Source organism: Condylura cristata, unplaced genomic scaffold (assembly GCF_000260355.1).
Source record: "Condylura cristata isolate star-nosed mole 26May11 unplaced genomic scaffold, ConCri1.0 scaffold00017, whole genome shotgun sequence".
In the NCBI taxonomy this organism is placed as follows: domain Eukaryota; kingdom Metazoa; phylum Chordata; class Mammalia; order Eulipotyphla; family Talpidae; genus Condylura; species Condylura cristata.
Genome location: NW_004567118.1, coordinates 16,223,340 through 16,241,311, shown reverse-complemented (window position 1 = coordinate 16,241,311; position 17,972 = coordinate 16,223,340). Strand labels below are relative to the sequence as shown.

The 17,972-nt window shown below is 44.1% G+C and overlaps 1 protein-coding gene across 2 annotated transcripts in view; it reads right to left on the bottom strand.

Annotated features, from left to right (window-relative positions):
* Positions 1-1,546: 1,546 nt before the first annotated feature.
* The window catches only part of DUSP14 (dual specificity phosphatase 14), a 20,611-nt gene continuing 4,185 nt past the window's right edge, over positions 1,547-17,972 (bottom strand). For both annotated transcript variants that reach the window (XM_004684464.2, XM_012726005.1), the window contains exons 2-3: positions 4,677-4,753; positions 1,547-3,743 (exon numbers count right to left, since the gene is read on the bottom strand). In XM_004684464.2, the coding sequence (XP_004684521.1) occupies positions 3,058-3,654 (597 nt within the window). In that variant the 5' untranslated portion in view covers positions 3,655-3,743; positions 4,677-4,753 and the 3' untranslated portion in view covers positions 1,547-3,057. The remainder of the gene's footprint in view (positions 3,744-4,676; positions 4,754-17,972) is intronic.

Sequence of the window (17,972 nt, the reverse complement as noted above, 5' to 3'; positions counted from 1 at the left end):
CACTTCACAGTGTATGTATGAGAGCACTGAAAATTAGTTCAGATGGGCAAGAGGAGTTTCTGGCCTAGTGAGGCAAATGGTAAGATACATAGAGCAGAGACATGACTTAAAAGCAGTGGAAAAAATATGTTCAAAAACAGCTCTGAATTTTAGACGACAGCTCATGCTCCAGTATAGGGGAATTTTGCCAATTTAACTGCTTAAAATCAGAAAGAAAGGAAAAAAGGTAAGTGGTTAAGGACTGTGTTATTCCTAGGACATGCCCACATAGGCCACATTTCAAAGTTGTAGCTACATACTTCAGGAAGAGATTTGAATCTTGTATGTTTCACTTTGTACAACTCAGGACCTCTGACCTAGTCGTAGTACTTACTGGAAAAGTGGATTTGGGTTATGTAATTTCTTGTTTACAAAATTCATTTTCTCGGGATAAAACTTGAGAATTTTATATTGTTACACCTTTTACCTCCATTTTCAAGAAAGGTCTAGAACGTTTTCATTGAACAGCTATGGTGGGACTTCCGCTTTGCCTTATGTGCATCAGAATGCAGAGCAGTGTTGCTGAGGTAAATGTTTTTATTTGCTCCACATACCACCTCCAGCTACTAGTGAATGGGACAGCGGTCTCCAAGTTGTTCCCTTCAGAGCCTTTGCCTGCAGCAGTGCTGGGGGAGTTAGTAACCCACACAAGGGAGCCAGGCCAGTCTCCAGCAGGCCTCTCCCAAAGCCTCGGTGTGCACTTCAGCCCGAGCAGCGCCTTGGGTTCCAACGTGGCATTTTAAAAAGTATGCTCACTTGTAACTTATTTCCACGTCTAGGTATACTCCAAAATATCTCAGATAAATTCTGAAGCATAACTACTGCTGACTTTACCAAGCATGGTAGATGTTAGTCACTCTTTGGAAGGCTTAAGAGGAAAATGCAGCAACCAACAGAAAGCCTTTGCTATGAAAAGTGTTCACTACTTTTTGGTATCTGTTAAACAGGGTAAGTGTTTTATTAGATGCCACCAGTAAGGACTTGGGGAGTGTGGAATATCACTGCATTGTCTGTCTTCTCTAATGCAAGTTTATTAAAATGAGTCAACATTGCATTCAGCTTCACCTCAGCTCTTGAGTCAAGAGCCCAGTGTCCTTGGAAACGGTAACCACGGTTACTGATTTCATACCTCGAGTTGTGCAGGCAGCTTCACCCCCACTGCCTGAGTGGCGATTAATAAGCATGTTTCTTTTTTGGTATTCTCTTTTACCTTTAAAATTGTTGTAGCTTACTGTGTAATTTTTGTCTGGACATGCTTGAGATAGAAAAGGTACAGGGTATGTTACCATGTTCCTGACTAGTTTGCACTCCAGATAGGCTTAATTTGAGTATTCTGTGGGTTTGTTTATGTGTGTGTGTATACTGTGCGCGCGCACACACACACACTTTGCTTCAAAATGCCTTTTACTTTAATGACTAATGTGTTCGTAAACTTTGAAAAGTCTATATGGCCTTTATGTTATAGAAATTGGAAGTGCTTGGGGATCACTACAAAAATTCCCTACACCAAGGTACACCTTCCTTTGTGACAACTAGTAAACTCTCTTGACATTTAGAGAAAGGTCAAGTGCAGGCTTCCCAAGTGCTAAAAATGCTCTTAGTTATAGCCGAGTGTGATGTCTGCCAGGATTTTTATAGGAAATTTTCCTTAATTAGCCAGGATTTGTCATCACATGTGTTCTAACTATAGTAGTGTGAAGCATGTTATTCTCCAGAGACTACCAGCTAGCTTACCTTCATACTAAAGACACTAAGAGCCTCCTTGGGTTATTAGGGCTTTGTTCTGTTATTTTTGATCATGTAGCATTTATGGGCACTTCTGATTTTAATTTCCCTATTTAGACAGTGGTGCACACTTGTAAAAGCAGATGTGTTAGGAAACAAAAGGTAGAATTTAAGTGCAAACTATGGTCGTTGCCCATTTCTGAAAACATGGTTTATATAAATGTGCAGCCACTGGCAGCATATTTATGGCCCTTGCCAAAATAGACCCAAAAAATCTAGAAAACTGTTGCTCAGATAAGGACACCCTGGTCATTCACTGGTTTCCCAGGAGCGCAGAGTCAGAAAAGAGCTAATTAAACGTCTAAGTCCCAGGTAAGTGGGGTTGTCGGCTGTATTGGGGCAGTGAGCGGGGTGACCCTTCCAGGTTTCAACAGAGGCGGCCATTCCTATTACTTCTGTCTTGCACTGTGGTTTGGGCTGGGGCATTTTTGTGTGCAGATAGTCAACCAAAAGCAAACCTTCTGTTAAAAAGTAAGTGATGTCTCTGATGGAGGACTTGCTTTGGTGCCCTCCTCTCACCAAGAGACAAGTGGACACAGCACATTTCTTCAGAGTGTATATATACGTTCTGCTATTTCCCCCCTCAAATTCTCATTAGTAAAAATTCTAATGTGTTATGCAGATATTTTTATTAAAAATAATGCTCATATAGTAATCTTGGGGCACAATGATCCCGAGAAGGTTTTTGCAGATATTGTAACTCAACAGCTAAATTTGTTTTAATTTACAGAGTCACTAAATAATAGAGGAAAAGAGTAAGGTTACTCCCCTAGAGACTGAAGCTGGTGCCAGTCTTCCCTAAGCCATTGTTGGTGGGCAGCCTGGGAGAAAGCTCATCTCTAGAGGGCTGACAGGGCCCAAAGTGGTTTTTGCACTGAGCTCTACCTGCCCCTGCCCTGAAGTCAAAAGGCATGGGTTTCAGAATAGAGCAGAACTAAATAAACAGTTTACTAAACTGTTCAAAGTGTTAAAAATGATTAAAATGATTAAAAGCCAGTTAAAGATTTTCATAAACACTATTCCAAAATGTTAGTTTTAAAAATGTGACTAGCAATGTATGCTTTCCCCTTATGTTCCTCCCCTCTTTAAAATAAGCTCGAACACCCAGTGTAGAAAACACTTCAGGAAGAACCAAAAGTCAACTATTTGAAAAGAAAGGTGAAGAGGGGAGCAGACGGTGTGTAGCAGATGCTGGTACTGCTCAAGGGGCTGCTGATGCAGGCTGTGGTGGCATTAAATCCCCCAGTAAGGCATCAGGTGGCGGGACTCTTTCTCATAAACGTCTGGAACTATGCCATAAGGTGTCTGTACCATCTTAACTGTCGACTTCCCAAAAAGCTGGCGCTCATAGTCTATCAGCTGCCTCCAGAAGCCTACGTTGGGCCTGATGACAGGCCTCCGGGCTTTCACCCAGTTGTATGCCTCCAGCAGGCACACGTTATGGAATTTCATCAGGTAAGCGATGCAGAGAGTGGCCGAGCGGCTCACCCCTGCAGCACAGTGCACCAAGGTGGCCCCATGCTTCCTGCTCACACTATGGATCTTGTCAGCCACGGTGTCAAAGTACAGTCCAATGGGGGCATGAGGCATGTCGGCCAGAGGCACTTTAACATATTCAAACTGGGGCCAGTTGAAATTGGGGATCTCAATGGTGGCATTAACGATGCAGGTGATCCCACGAGACTGCAGGAGGTGCCGGTTGGAGGCGACACTGCCTCTGCCCAAGAAGAGAGAGGAGGTAATTTGAGCAATGCCTCCTAGGTCCCCCTCAGAAATCATCCGGGGGGCCATGAGAGTCCGTGGCAGCGTGCTGTGACCTCTGGAGCTCATGAAGGCGCCGGCAATCACACTTGCATCCTTGGAAGCGAGGCCACAGTGGTTGGTTTCCTCCAGCAAGGAATTTGAAATCACTCACCTTCCTGCAAAATACAGGTATCTGTCAGTACTGTAAATGCTATTGCTTCATCACAGCTTTCTCTCTGCGGGATAGGGAACAGTTATTTTTTCAAGGACATAGATAAATTTTCTATTGATTAAGAGCTAGGAAAAGTAGCCAAAGACACCAATATGGAAAGTAATGTAAAACCCAACTCTCCGGTGATTTAAAAAAAAAAAAAATAAAAAAGGATGCCTGTAGTTCCATGTTTTAAGTTTAAACATGCCCAGCAGCAGGCTGGTCCCGGGCTCTTACTGAAGGGAGTTCCCCCCTGTAGGCACCTTCTTATAAATGGTATCACCTTAGGTAAAACTTTTATGGCAAAAGGGGTTAAGTCTCAGCACTATGAAGCTATCCATAGCCAGTGCAGCACACGTTCAATCCCAGACCAGGTAGCTGACTTCTCCCTTCAGTCTGACTGTTCTGCTCCCCACTCTGACTCTCGTGAATCCTCACACCCCAGTTCCTGTATGCATAAATAAGACATTGAATTGGACCCATTACAGAATAGTAGGATAGACTGTCCTCAACCCTTCATTTTTTAAAAAAGAAATAACTTTTGCCATATTCATGACCTCTGAATGCTCTGGTTTATCTTGTACTGTGGCATTTCTTTGGAAATTCTTCTAAATTAATGAGCAGTTGTATGGTTTAATAATTTCCCTATGTCAATTCTATATTCCAAGGTGAATCCCACTGGTTTCAGATAGATGCTGGAATTACAACTAATTGTCAAAGACATTCAACATTATATAATGTCTATACTAGTCCCCACAAAAATCACATGGCTTTTGTAGTCTGCTCGCTGGGGGCGTGAGGGTACCTGCACCCAGGGCACCTACCATGGGGGTAGCCAAAGTGACCTGAGCCGGGTGAGACCATCTCCACGTACAGAGGCAGTGCAGGGGCTACTCACTTTGAGAAGTCTGGAGTCCTGGTCTGCGTGGACAAAGTCCTAAAGGGAGAGCTGATCTCAGTGCAGACAAATCAGATCTGCAAGAAACAAGGAGGCAAAGCTGTAACCAATACAAAAGTTAAAAACAATCCGGGGCTTTAACTATTAACTTGGGTTTTACTGGAATAAGTATTTCCAGATGCACACATTGAGGATGCCAGTAAGAAACAACTCAAGCCTCAGCTTTTCACTAAAGACACATAACCTACAATGAAACATAGGTTTTGATTATAACAAACAAAAGTTTTAAAGAAGATTCAGCCAAGAGCGCATTGATTGTAAGACTGCTCACGTGGCCTGTGAGAGAGGAAGGCAAGCCAGCGCACCAGCGCGTGGGAGACGGCGCCAGACACCACACACGCAGCAGCAAGGAGCCGGCGCGGACTGCAGGAGGGGCTGGCCCTGGTCAGGTGCAAGTGTCCTCCTCGCTCCCTTTCTTCCCCCAAATAGCTTTTGTTCAGCTATAAAGAATAACAATGAGTTTTGACTGTGCACATATTTGAAACACCATGACCTCAAAATATAATATCCGGCCCCCAAGTTTTTTTCCATCTTATAATCTATTCTCCCTCTCCCCCTTACTAGCCCCTTTCCCAGGCAATCACTGAACTCTCTATGGTTTACATTTTATGGACTTTTATATAATGGGCCATACACTCGGGGAGGGGCAGGCAGTGAAGACTGGCTCTTACTCAGCACCTTATTTTGAGACTCATTTCTTTTTATTGCTCACTAGTATTCTATTGTGTAGCTAGACCATAACGGACACTCGTCTGTTCTAGGCTAGTACAAGTGGAGAGGTAGAGAAATAACTGGGGTGTAGACCAGAGTTAGGGGGGTGAGAACATTCACCAGAGACAAAGGAGGAGGCTGAACTACACTGTCAAGGGGAACAGCAGGTGACAGACGGGAGCGGTCTGCTGTGGCCCAGGATTAAACTTGGGCCATCACAATTCTGAAACTTAACTCCTCGGCTACCCAGAGAGGCCCCCCACATGTACAGGTCTTATGTGAACATACATGCCTGCCTTTCTCTTGGTGAAATAATTAGAAATGGAAGGGCTGGGTCATGACATGTGCATACTTGACCTCTGAAAATCTTGATAGCATTGTAGTTCAATGGTTCTCAAACTTGTGTGTGGAGTTAGCTGGAGGATTTGTTGAAACACTGATGGTTAAGCCCCACCCCAGAGTTTCTGATCAGTTCTAAGGTGGGGCTCCCAACCACTACCGATATGGATGCTGGGGTGTGACACCCATATCTCTGCCTTCACTGAGGCACACGAGAGTGATTGGTGCTGACAGATGACATCCACCCCCCAGAAACTGCCCATGTCTAGAGAGCCAGTGCCTCATCTGAGGATGCACCACTCTTTGGAGACCTGGCACTGATCACTGGTTAATGCCGGAAGCACACAGAGGTGAAATCACATCAGCAGGGAGAGCAAGGAAGTAGAAAATGCGTTAGATATAAATGGAAATGGGCAGATATTGTGAGAACATTCAGTCCTCCAGCAAAGCAGTCTCGTGCACTCCCAAGTCTTCCTGGCAGAATCCTAATAGTGTGAAAAGCAAAGTCACCGTGGTAATAAATACAAAATTAGCTTTCAAACTGCTGGTGATAACTCCATTCTCAATATGGAAAATCTGAAAGATGCTAATCAAATTTCCAATCAGGTTATCTAGTTACCATCTGAGTCTTGACCTGTGACCAATGCAAATCATCATTCTGCTTGGGAAGCTGTACCCCTGGGCGGGGCGGCAGGCCCACCTGCACTTTCAGCAAACTGGTCTTCATCGGGGCTAAGGGTAAATAATGGGCCCCAAGCCTGTTTTTTTGTTAACTCTTGTTAGCAGAGAGAAAAACAGATTGTGAGTTCTCAAGGCAAAATACAAGTGAGACAGACATCATGCTCCCGCCTTGCTGCGCTTGTCAGTCTGGTGCCATAAATGTGGCTTAAAATGCCAAAGCTGGGTCCAGGGCTTAGAAAAACATTCTGCCAGGAGCACTCAGAGGGCAGAGTATAGCTGGTCCTCTGACAGACACTGCTGATCCCTCTGTAGAAAATACAAGGTTCAGCAAGGACGAGATGATTCAACTTGGGGAAGACGGACAAAACGAGGAAAAGACCCGAGTGTCCAGGCACCTCGCAGGAGCCACCCTGGTATCACTGCCTGCCTCACACACCAGCAAGCACCTTCAGTGCACGACGGGGCCTTGGCTCTCACTCAGAACATGTTTGAGTGCTACTTACAGAAGCAAGGACAGTGAACCAGTGGGGCTGAGCTGCTCTAGTCTCCCCTGTTGTCCGACAAGGAACATATATATTAGCACTGTTCTGGAGGTGCAGAAAGCCTGACAGCAGTGGGAGCCCTGAAGGAACTCGGAAGGAAGTCCCAACAAAAAGCCCTCGTGTGGGTAGTGTTCAAAAATGAACTGAGTCTGATCATAAAGATGGATCAGAATCTAGTAAATGTACACTGAAAGACAAAGGACTCGCTTAGGAGGCTGGATGGAAGGGAGCAAGGCGCAGTCTCACTGCGCATGCTGGTCCCTGGGATGAGGGTGGAGGGCACTGGGGAAGGGAATGTCCAGGTCGCTGTCCACAGTGTTCAACTCCACCCTCCCAAGCCATGCTTGCAGTTGGATTGACTTCCTGCTGGGAAAAATGTTTTCCTTGCCAGGTGAAGGCAAAAAGGAAGAGCTGTCCTAAACCAAGCAGCCCAGAAGGTTTTTTAAACAAATTATTAATCATTTTGCCAGATGAATGCTGATCTCTGAATTATAAGCACAAAGTGCTAAACAAAGTGCAGAACTGGTGCATGCCCAGACAGCCTGTGATCTGCAAGCATACGCTGTGAACAGCTGACTGTACCTGCACTGGAGAGCAACGAACTCGGTGCTGGCCCAGGACTGGCCTCTGAGCCGGCTATGAATGGGCCAGTCAGTAAGGAGCATCCACTCCAGGGCCAGAGGTTGCCCATGACAACCAGTAGAATCAGCAGCTAAAGAAATTAAATTCTATCTACATTTTTCCTCATGTTGAATAAGCAGAAAATGGTCATGATGGTGCTACAGATGACTGTAAAGTGAGCCAACATTTATTTTTAGCTTAAGAAATTTCAGTGGCTCATACAGAAGGCCACACTCACATTTTATACAAAGGAAACCTGTGTAATCACCTTCCATCAAACTGTACAGTTCTTTTTTTTGGGGGGGGGGAAGCCTTTTAAAAATAATATTTGGGCCCTACCTGGTGGCACAGCAGGCTAAAGCTCAGCACTGCAAAGCTGGCCATGGCTGAGTTTGAGTTTCAGCATGATTTTAATCCCCAACTTAGAACTGACCCACATGGCGTGGCAGACCTCTCCTGTCTTGCCCGCTGCTCCCCTCAGCGGTGTACTTCGATCTGCCTGTTCTGCTCCCCACTCTGTCTCTGATGAAGCCTCTTGCCACCCCTGAGCCTCTGGCCTGTACCCCAGTTCTGTATGCACAAATAAATCTTTTTTAAAAAATAGTACTTATGGCAATATAGGCAAAAATATTTCTATTTCAAATTAATTTTTGTTATTAAATCTGTTCCATTGGGAGAAAGTGTTTAATGCTCTTCCAAGTTAAAAAAAAAAATCACTGATTGGTAACCTTTTATTAAGGGAAACTATCTGAATATTAAGAATAAAAGTAATATTCATGTTCAAGTAAAATGAAACAAAAAAAATTCACTGTATGGGCCTCCCTGATGGTGCAATCGGTTAAAGCACAGCACTATGAAGCAGTCCACAGCCACTACAGCACAAGTTTGGTCCCTGGCTTGGGAGGTGACCCACAGGGTATGGCACACCTCTCCCATCTCACAGTGAATTTCAGTAGGTCTGCCTGTTCCCCACCCCACATCTCTGGCCTGTACCCCAGCTCTGGTATACATAAATAAATCTTTTTGAAAATACTCTTTTGCTAGAACACCTCATATCTGAAGGAAGAGTTTCTCCACTTACATATAAATTGACTGAGGGGATGAGCATCAATACCCAGAAACTAAAGACAGTCACCATGCTGGTTTGGCCACAAAGTCATAAGTTACAGTAGTGCAACTGCTGACCACCAATCTAATGAGTGACTAAGCTTAACAAAGGCCAATCATTTTAAGATAGTAGCTGCTGGGTGGAGTATATGTCCCACCCAAAGGAGAAAAAACTCCACTTAAGGGAAAGAGAAAAATGCATGCCAGGTAGTGACAGATGCAGACTAGATTTAGCTCTGTATGATCATATATTCCCATTAGTACAAAAGTATCAGTTGCTGGCCCTCCCTGGTGGCGCAGCAGGTTAAAGCACAGCATTGAGAAGCTAAAACCACTTCCGCATGAGTTCGATTCCCGCCTGCCCTGGAGGAGACCACATGGCGTGGCAGACCTCTCCTGACCCGCCCGCTGCTCCCCTCAGCAGTGTACTTCGTAGATCTGCCTGTTCTGCTCCCCACTCTGACTCTGGTGAAGCCTCTCACCACCCCTGACCCTCTGGCCTGTACCCCAGCTCTGTATGCACAAATAAATAAATTTAAAAAAAAAAAGTATCAGTTGCTAGCTATAAAAGGTACAGGTAAGTATTTACTTGGATACCATGGGGTAATCCATTTATACCTGGAACTGAATTTCTGAATTTGATCCTCACATACCCTAGTGTTTAAATTATCTAATTTACACAATGCTAAGTTCATGCAGAGTTCAGTAGTATCCTCAGTATCATCAGATACTGTCAGAATGCATTTACACATGACCACAACAGCAGCTCCTGTCCAACGTGACCACCTTAGAATGTGACCTCGACATCTCCCATCAAACAGTGGGTGTGATGTTCCTCCTTCCTGCGAATCTGCAAAAGCCCTAGAGAGAAACTCAAACGAGTGTACACCATTAACATTCATACTCTTGTACCTTGTTCTCAGGAACTGCTCCATAACACAGGAAGCCCAACAGTTACCATATGGAGAGGTCCCATGATACAGTCCAGCAGCGGCCCAGCTGAAAATCCAGCTGATACCCAGCATTAACTAGTAAATGTAGAAATAAAGCCATTTCAATATGCTTCTAGCTCCTAGCGATCAAGTCACCACCAGGCTTTGAACTTCCCAGCACAGGCACCTTAAACTTTGTGAAGCACAGAGAAGTCCAAATTCCTAATCTACAAGAGTCTGAGCAGGGCCCTCTCTGGTGGTGCAGCGGGTTACAGCACAGCACTACAAAGCCAGCTGAAGCCGCTTCAGCATTAAGTTCAATTCCAGACCAAGGAGGTGACCCGTATGGCACAACAGACCTCTCCTGACCCGCCCACTGCTCCCCTCAGCAGTGTACTTCCTCCATCTGCCTGTTCTACTCCCCACTCTGTCCCTGGTGAATCATCTCATACTCTTGCACCTCTGGCCTGTACCCCAGTTCTATATGCATAAATCTTTTTTTAAAAAAAGAATCTGAGCAAAATAAAAAGGCTTTGCCCCACTGAGTTTTGGACTGGCATGCTATACAGCAATAGCAAATGGAACACAATGTAAAGTTAACCTAAAAGATAACCTTGTTCTGGGATCTAACCTTACAGGACACAAGATACACATGTAAAAATAACAGAATACAGTGAGATTTAACAGCAAACCAAATGAATAGCACAAAGGGCAGGTGCCATATCAGTGCAGGGAAGGCAACGGGTCAAAACAAAGTAAAAGTCTGTTTCTTGGCAAGGTATCTTACAGATTACATTACCATGTTTTTTTCCTCTAATCCATTTAAAATGTTGTCTTCAAGAGCCTATGGAACATGATTCTGTTTAACAAGATCCCAGGTGACCTGTATGCACACTGAACTGTAAGAAGCACCACCCTCATTATGTCCCACTGGACTTGCTAAAGCAAACTCCAGGGCCTGATTTGCTTAAACCATACTCAGCCTCTCATCATCAGTATCATTCAGCTGTCACAGTTCCCAGGTGAGGAAGCAGGTAAATGGAGGTTAAGAAGTTCTCTCTCAGACTCTACCTAGAAAATAACCTCAGTGGGACCTGACCCCCTCGCTTCCATGAGTTTGTTGATTAATCATCAATCTGACCACAGAACTGATCAAGAGACTACCAAAATGCACATTTCACCAGGGAAGAAAAGCTACAGTCTGACTGTACTTTATCTATAATCTAGACATTAGTCTAAAAATCCAAACTGTTCAATGGTGTGAGATGGTCTTTGCATGTGAAAAATCTGGTAAACCTGAACCAAAAAATATTCTATAATCACATGCATTTAAATTTGTTTGAGGTTAACAAGAAATCAATTTGTACTACAGCCTATATAAATAGTACTTGAGCATCTTCAAGAAGTAGTAAAAATTAAGTATGAATCATTGATTCTTAGCTAAATGGTGAACTCAATAGCACAGGACACCTATATGCAGTTTTTTGTTAAGTTTTTTTTTTTTCATGTAAGAATTGGGATGTAGGCCAAAGGTGCAGGGCGTGGTAAGTTCCTCTATAGATGGAGTGGGGAGCAGAGCAGGTGGATTACTAACTGCTAAGGGGAGCAACAGACAAGACAGGTGAGGTCTGCTGTGCTATATGTGGGTCACCCCCGCCGGCCAGGGACAGAAGTTAGGTCATCAAGATGATAGTGCTGAGACTTAGCCCCTAGGCCACCAGGGAGGCCCTGTATGCACAGTACTTTTTTAAAAATCCCATCAGCAATAAAACCCAAGATAAGTATAATACTGCCTCAAAGCTGCCAAGGTCAATACTACCCTTTAAGAAACAGATAATGAAATCTCAGAAAACACAAGTCTGTTCATAACTAAGATCTCAGCACTTTATAGTTTATTAAGGAAGACAAAAAAGAATTCAGAAATTATAATATTCATAGCACAAAGCTCAATAGTTGATCACCCTTTAATCATCTTACCCTCTGACCGCTCATTGGATTTAATCAGAATCTTTTAAAAGGCATAAAAATCCTTAAAAAGGAAGTGAAACCCAACTATACAAGAATCCCTTTAACATACTTTTGACCCAATCCCCATTTTGGAGGCTTTCTACCAAGTTAACTTCTTTTGTCAGTATTGCTACATTTCTCTTTTTTTCTTTAACAAAGAGAGTGAGAGAGTCTGGGTGGTGGGAATCTGGTGAAGTCACATACCCTTGTCATTCTAAGAGACAGTGGGCCTACTGCATTTGAAGGGTAGCTGGGGTGTGTCCAGCCCCCTACAGAGAGTGGAAGAATCAAGTTATTAACTAAAAAGTAGTCACCTTAGATCCTGAAATTATTACTTTTGCCCTGTCTCCTGAGAGTCTTAAAGAATTCTTTTTCAATTGTTTTCCTTTTTTTCCCACATGTGGCAAGAATGCAGTGGCTTCTCAACCTCACCCTGCTTTGTTCAAATCAGTCAGCAAACTATGGCTGACAGGCCATGTTTTTATACTGCCCATTAGCAAGAATAGATTATGCATTTTAAATGGTTAAAAAAAGACTATTTCATGGCACGTAAAAATTGTATTGAATTAAATTTCAGTGTTTTATAGACACACTCATTTGTCATATTGAAGAATGATGCCTGGTTATATAATACGAAGCTGAGTTAAATAGTTGCAACAGAAAGTGTGTATAACCCACAAGCCTGAAATATTTACTAACTGGCTCTTTTACAGAAAGTTTGCCAACCCCTGGCTGAAACAATTATCACAGTATAGTGAAGGAGTACTTTTCAAAGTGATCCCAGCATGAGAACCCCAAGAGCTCCTGGTTAGAATGCAGATTCCCAGGGCCCACCCATCTCAGAACTAACTTATCCTGGGATTTACATTAGCAAGTAGAAGGAATTTAAAAATCACATTATTAGGGGGAAGGGGTTAAGTCTCAATGTTGTTATGCTGTAACTGCAGCAGCCTGAGTGTAATGTGCAGCCAGGGAACTGACCCATATGGCACAGCAGACCTCTCATGTCTCTCCCACTGCTCCCCTCAGCAGTGTTTTCCAGTACATCCACCTGTCCTCCTTCCCACTCTGTCTCTGGTGAATCCTCTCACACCCCGTACCTCTGGCCTACACCCCAGTTCTTGCATGGGTAAACAAATCTTTTTTTTAAGTATTAAGTTATGGGCCCTCCCTGGTGGCGCAGCGGGTTGGAGAGCTGCACTATGAAACTATGCCATGGCCGCTTCTGTGTGAGTTCGATCCCTGCCCCGGAGCTTACCCACAGGGCACAGCAGACCTCTCCTGACCCACCCGCTGCTCCCCTCAGCGGTGTACTTCGTTCATCTGCCTGTTCTGCTCCCCACTTTGTTTTTGACAAATCCTCTCGCCACCCCTGACCCAATGGCCTGTACCCCAGTTCTGTATGCATAAATAATTCTTTAAAAAAGGTACTGTTATTGTTAAAAAGATAAACTATATATAAATATATATAAAACCATTTTTTAGGATAAATGGAAAAAGAAAACACCATATAAATTTAGTATTTTTAAAAGAATTACGTTCAAATATTTAAGTTACAATTCAGTATGAAACAATTCCGATTTCATTTACCTTTTAGCTCCTCTTTAAATGAAACTTTATACCAAGTAACTGAAACTCTATGAAACACTGCATACTTCTCTGTTGATAAGAAACATCATGAGAAAGTATATAAAGTATATACAACCTTTACCCCTGAAAGAATTCCATTCCCTAAACACAGAACATATATATCAAGTAAAATTAAAAGATATTAAAGATCTTTATATCCTTTTGATATTCATTAAAAATGCACTGTTTAGGCCCTCCCTGGTGGCGCAGCGGGTTAAAGCACAGCACTAAGAAGCTTAAGCCAATTCCGCATGAGTTCGATCCCTGCCTGCCTTGGAGGAGATCCACATGGCGTGGCAGACCTCTCCTGACCCGCCCGCTGCTCCCCTCAGCAATGTCCTTCGTCAATCTGCCTGTTCTGCTCCCCACTCTGTTCCCGGTGAATCCTCTCACCCTCCGCATCTCTGGCCTGTACCCCAGTTCTGTATGAATAAATAAATAAATCTTTTTTAAAAAATGCACTGTTTAGGCCCTCCCTGGTGGCGCAGCGGGTTAAAGCACAGCACTGAGAATCTAAAGCCGCTTCCTCATGAGTTCGATCCCCGCCTGCCCCGGAGGTGACCACATGGCGTGGCAGACCTCTCCTGACCCGCCCGCTGCTCCCCTCAGCAGTGTCTTTCGTTGATCTGCCTGTTCTGCTCTCCACTCTGTTTCTGGTGAATTCTCTCACCCTCCACATCTCTGGCCTGTATCCCAGTTCTGTATGCACAAATAAAATCTTTAAAAAAAAAATGCACTGTTTAATTCAAAAAATAACTATTTAAATGAAATGGAGAGAAAACCTATCAAATTTATGGGGCAGCTCTCTCAGTGGTGAAAGAAGAAAAAGTGTCCCGAGGAAACTTCAAGTTTTATAAGAATTTTTAGCTTTTTTAATGAAATAAAGTGTGACCAACAATTTTGAGTGGAGGATAATTCTTTCGGTTAAGTTTTTCTTTGTAATTATTTATGGGCTGCAATTTCTAAAGCTGAAAATGATTTATAATAGAAGAAAATTAATTATAAACATGGCTGCTAGTTAAGCCCCTTTTCCAAGCACTGGCCCGCACCTAGAAGTGCTCTTTACGGGCAAGTCAGACAGAGGACGTCGGCTGGTGACAGAACTTGGCGAGGCTGAGTGTGGCACAATGGCTGGCAGACCAAGATTCTTCACAGTGGATCTTGATTACAAACTTACATGTAATCTATATGCTGCCAGCATGCTCCTGGAGTTTTTGGGCTCTTTCTGGCCAGTTGGTTTTTTAGCCAATGCTTCCTCAAAACTGCTGTCAAGCTCACCTCAGGGTCTCCATCCTCTAGGCAAGGAAAGGCTGGCACTTTGCTTATTCTCATTGCCATAGTGTTTTCTGGCCAACAGAAGCAACATGATCTCACTAATGAGTTTCTCTTATGTAACCATAAGCTCAGAGATGTAAGGCGTTCAAAGACCTGTCATGGGTCACTGGTGTCTGGGACAAAGGCAGAAGTAAGCCCAGCAGGAGCTTATGAGTTTCATTATGCAAGGCCTGGACCCACTGAGACATCAAAGGCAGGGTGGGTGGGAGACCCAACGGAATGGGTGAGCATTGTCAGTGTAAAAGAAAAACTGGGAAGTGGGGCCAGGCGAGCCGGGAGGGCCAGAGGCCCTATCCTATGACACACAGTGATGCCTTGGGTCCCCCGGCTTCCCTCTCCCTGCAACCTGTGGAAAACGGAGCCCCTCCATCGTACTCCCACTGGAAGAGTCAGTAACACAAAAAAGATTTCCACTTACTCTTTCTGTAACTCTTTTCCCGAAAACTTCTAATGTGTAAATAAGTATTTTTATTAAGATTTATATAACTAAAAACTGAAAGTAGAGCAACTTAGCCATTTTCCAAGAATGCCATACAAGAAATGAAAAGGAACCTTAAATCTCACTTTTTTGGGGGGATAAAGGATTCCCCAAGGGTTATTTTCTAAATTCACACAACTGTAGAACTTTTTGCTGTAAGGACAGAAACAGACTACTAGCATATAATACAGGCACACAGGAAATAGCCAACAAATACCTGGATTTAATAAATTAATAACTGTCCTGAAGTGACCTCTCCATCTCGCCCTCTTTCTTTTTTTCTCTTTAAGATTTATTTATTTAGGCCCTCCCTGGTGGCGCAGTGGGTTAAAGCACAGCACTAAGCAGCTTAAGCCACTGCCACATGAGTTCGATTCCCGCCTGCCCCAGAGGAGAACTACATGGCGCAGCAGACCTCTCCTGACCCACCTGCTGCTCCCCTCAGCAGTGTACTTCATCGATCTGCCTGTTCTGCTCCCCACTCTGTCTCTGGTGAAGCCTCTCACCCTCCGCATCTCTGGCCTATACCCCAGTTCTGTATAAATAAATATTCTTTAAAAAAAAAAAAAAAGAGCATTGATTTATGCATACAGAACTGGGGTACAGGCCAGAGATGCGGAGGGTGAGAGGCTTCACCAGAGACAGAGTGGGGAGCAGAACAGGCAGATGGACTGAAACTCGTGCTGCTGTAGCTGGGAGAGCTTCATAGTGCTGTGCTTCAACCTGCTGCACCACCAGGGAGGGCCCTCGCCTTCTTTCTTACCCACCCACTCTTTCTCCCTCTAACCAACTACAATCACAAAGCCAAACACAGGCCTTTGAAGTTCACCTGGCAACTGACTACTCAGGAACAGGAATTCTTTATATCAAACCCATTTCTAAACAACCTTCCTCTTCTGAATACAAGACAGTTTGGAAAAAGCACATTTTTAAAAAACAATACGATAGTTTATTTTTACATCATTTTGTGCCTTTTTCCATCTCAATTGTAATCCCCGTGGGCTTCCCTTCACCAAATCACCTGTGTGCCATCACCATAGTCAAATGGAAAAAGCACATTTTGTAAGTGACAAACAAGTTACTCCCACAACAAAGAAACTGTGGTTCCTTTGGAAGTGCCAAGGGTGGGCCACAGGCTGTGCTTGTTGCCTTTCAGGGCTCTACACATGTGCACGGCGTGTGCACGCCTGTCCTGCGTGTGCCCGAACAAGGACTGGCCCAGGTTCCTGCACAGAGCGTCCTCTAAAGCGATCATGCTGGCGTGATAATCAGGTGGGCAAGGCAAGCACCAACCAGCACGACGCAAGTCACCAAGTCAGGACAGCTGGTGGCTGAAGAGGTGGGGTTCATACAGGGCTTTTTCTTTTTCACTCAAGACTTTTAAGGCATCTAGGAACTAGACACTCATCTTTAATACTCTATTTCCCTGTAACTACTAATTAGTTCAAGAAAAAAAGTAGATGAAAAGATCCTATTAGGGATTTGCCAACCAAACTATGGAACTCCATTTCTGGCCTTTGAATGGTATGTTAGTGCAAGTCCTATAACTAAGCAGAAACAGAAATATGCAAGGGCTGTGCATCAGAGACCTAGGTGACATTCACTCACTCAGGAAATGTCCACACACGGTGTGGTCACACAGCAAGTACATTACATAAATGTACCATAACTGGACTGGACTGGGGTATAAATTGGAGACTGGTACAACCACTTGGAAAACAGGCACAGAGAGTGAAGCTGACCACGCATACACCTGGACCCAGCACTATTCAGAGCCCTGGGACTGACAAAACCCAGAGGTCCAACAGGGGATGAGTGACAGCCTGGAGCATGATCACACAGAAGTGAATCAACCAGTCACAGGCAACAACACTTACGAGTCCATAAAAAAATATAATGCTACAGGGCCCTCCCTGGTGGCCCACATGGTGCAGCAGACCTCTCCTGACCCACCTGCTGCTCCCCTTAGCAGTGTACTTAATAGGCTGTGCCTCCCACTCTGTCTCTGGTGAATCCTCTCACGCCCCTGCACCTCTGGCCTGTATGCCAGTTCTGTATGCATAAATAAGTCTTAAAACATATGTAATGCTACAAGAACTTAAAACAAAATGTCTGCATGATGTTGACCAGAAGAAAAAAGGATTTAAAGAATACTTATATTTTGAATCCATCTGCATAACAGTGAAAAGCTATGTTGTTTAGAGATTTGTATTTAAGGTATAAAAAACAAGGAAGTGATTTCCAGAAGCATCAGGCTAGTTGCTGACTAGGTTACCTCTGCGGTGAGGGGAGAGGGTGTCACTAGGAAAGAGTGGCAGTTCTAGGGTCTCCCTGGCAGCCTAGGGGTTAAGTCTCACCGCTACCACCTGCAAGGCCGGTGTTCACTCCCACCTTCAGTGGACCCACATATGGCACAGCTGACCTCTCTGGTCTCCTCCACTGCTCCCCTCAGCAGTATTTCAGTAAATGCTCTTGTTCTGCTCCCTACTCTGCCTCTGGTGAATTCTCTCATCCCCTGCACCTCTGGCCTGTACCCCAGTTCTTCTATGTAAAAACTAAAATCTTAAAAAAAAAAAAAAAAGTGGCAGTACCCTGTAAGGTGGTTCCATTTGTTTTCTTTAAAATAAGTCATTATACCACCTCACCCCAGTGAGAATGGCACATCTTAAAACAACTAGCAACAATAAATGTTGGCGAGGATGAAAAGGAACTCTCCTGCACTGCTGGTGGGAATGCAAACCAGTACAGCCACTATGGAAAACTGGAGGTTCCTCAAACTGCTAAACATGGAGCTTCCCTACGACCCAGCAATCCACTCCTAGGTATCTACCCAAAAGACACAAAAACACTGATT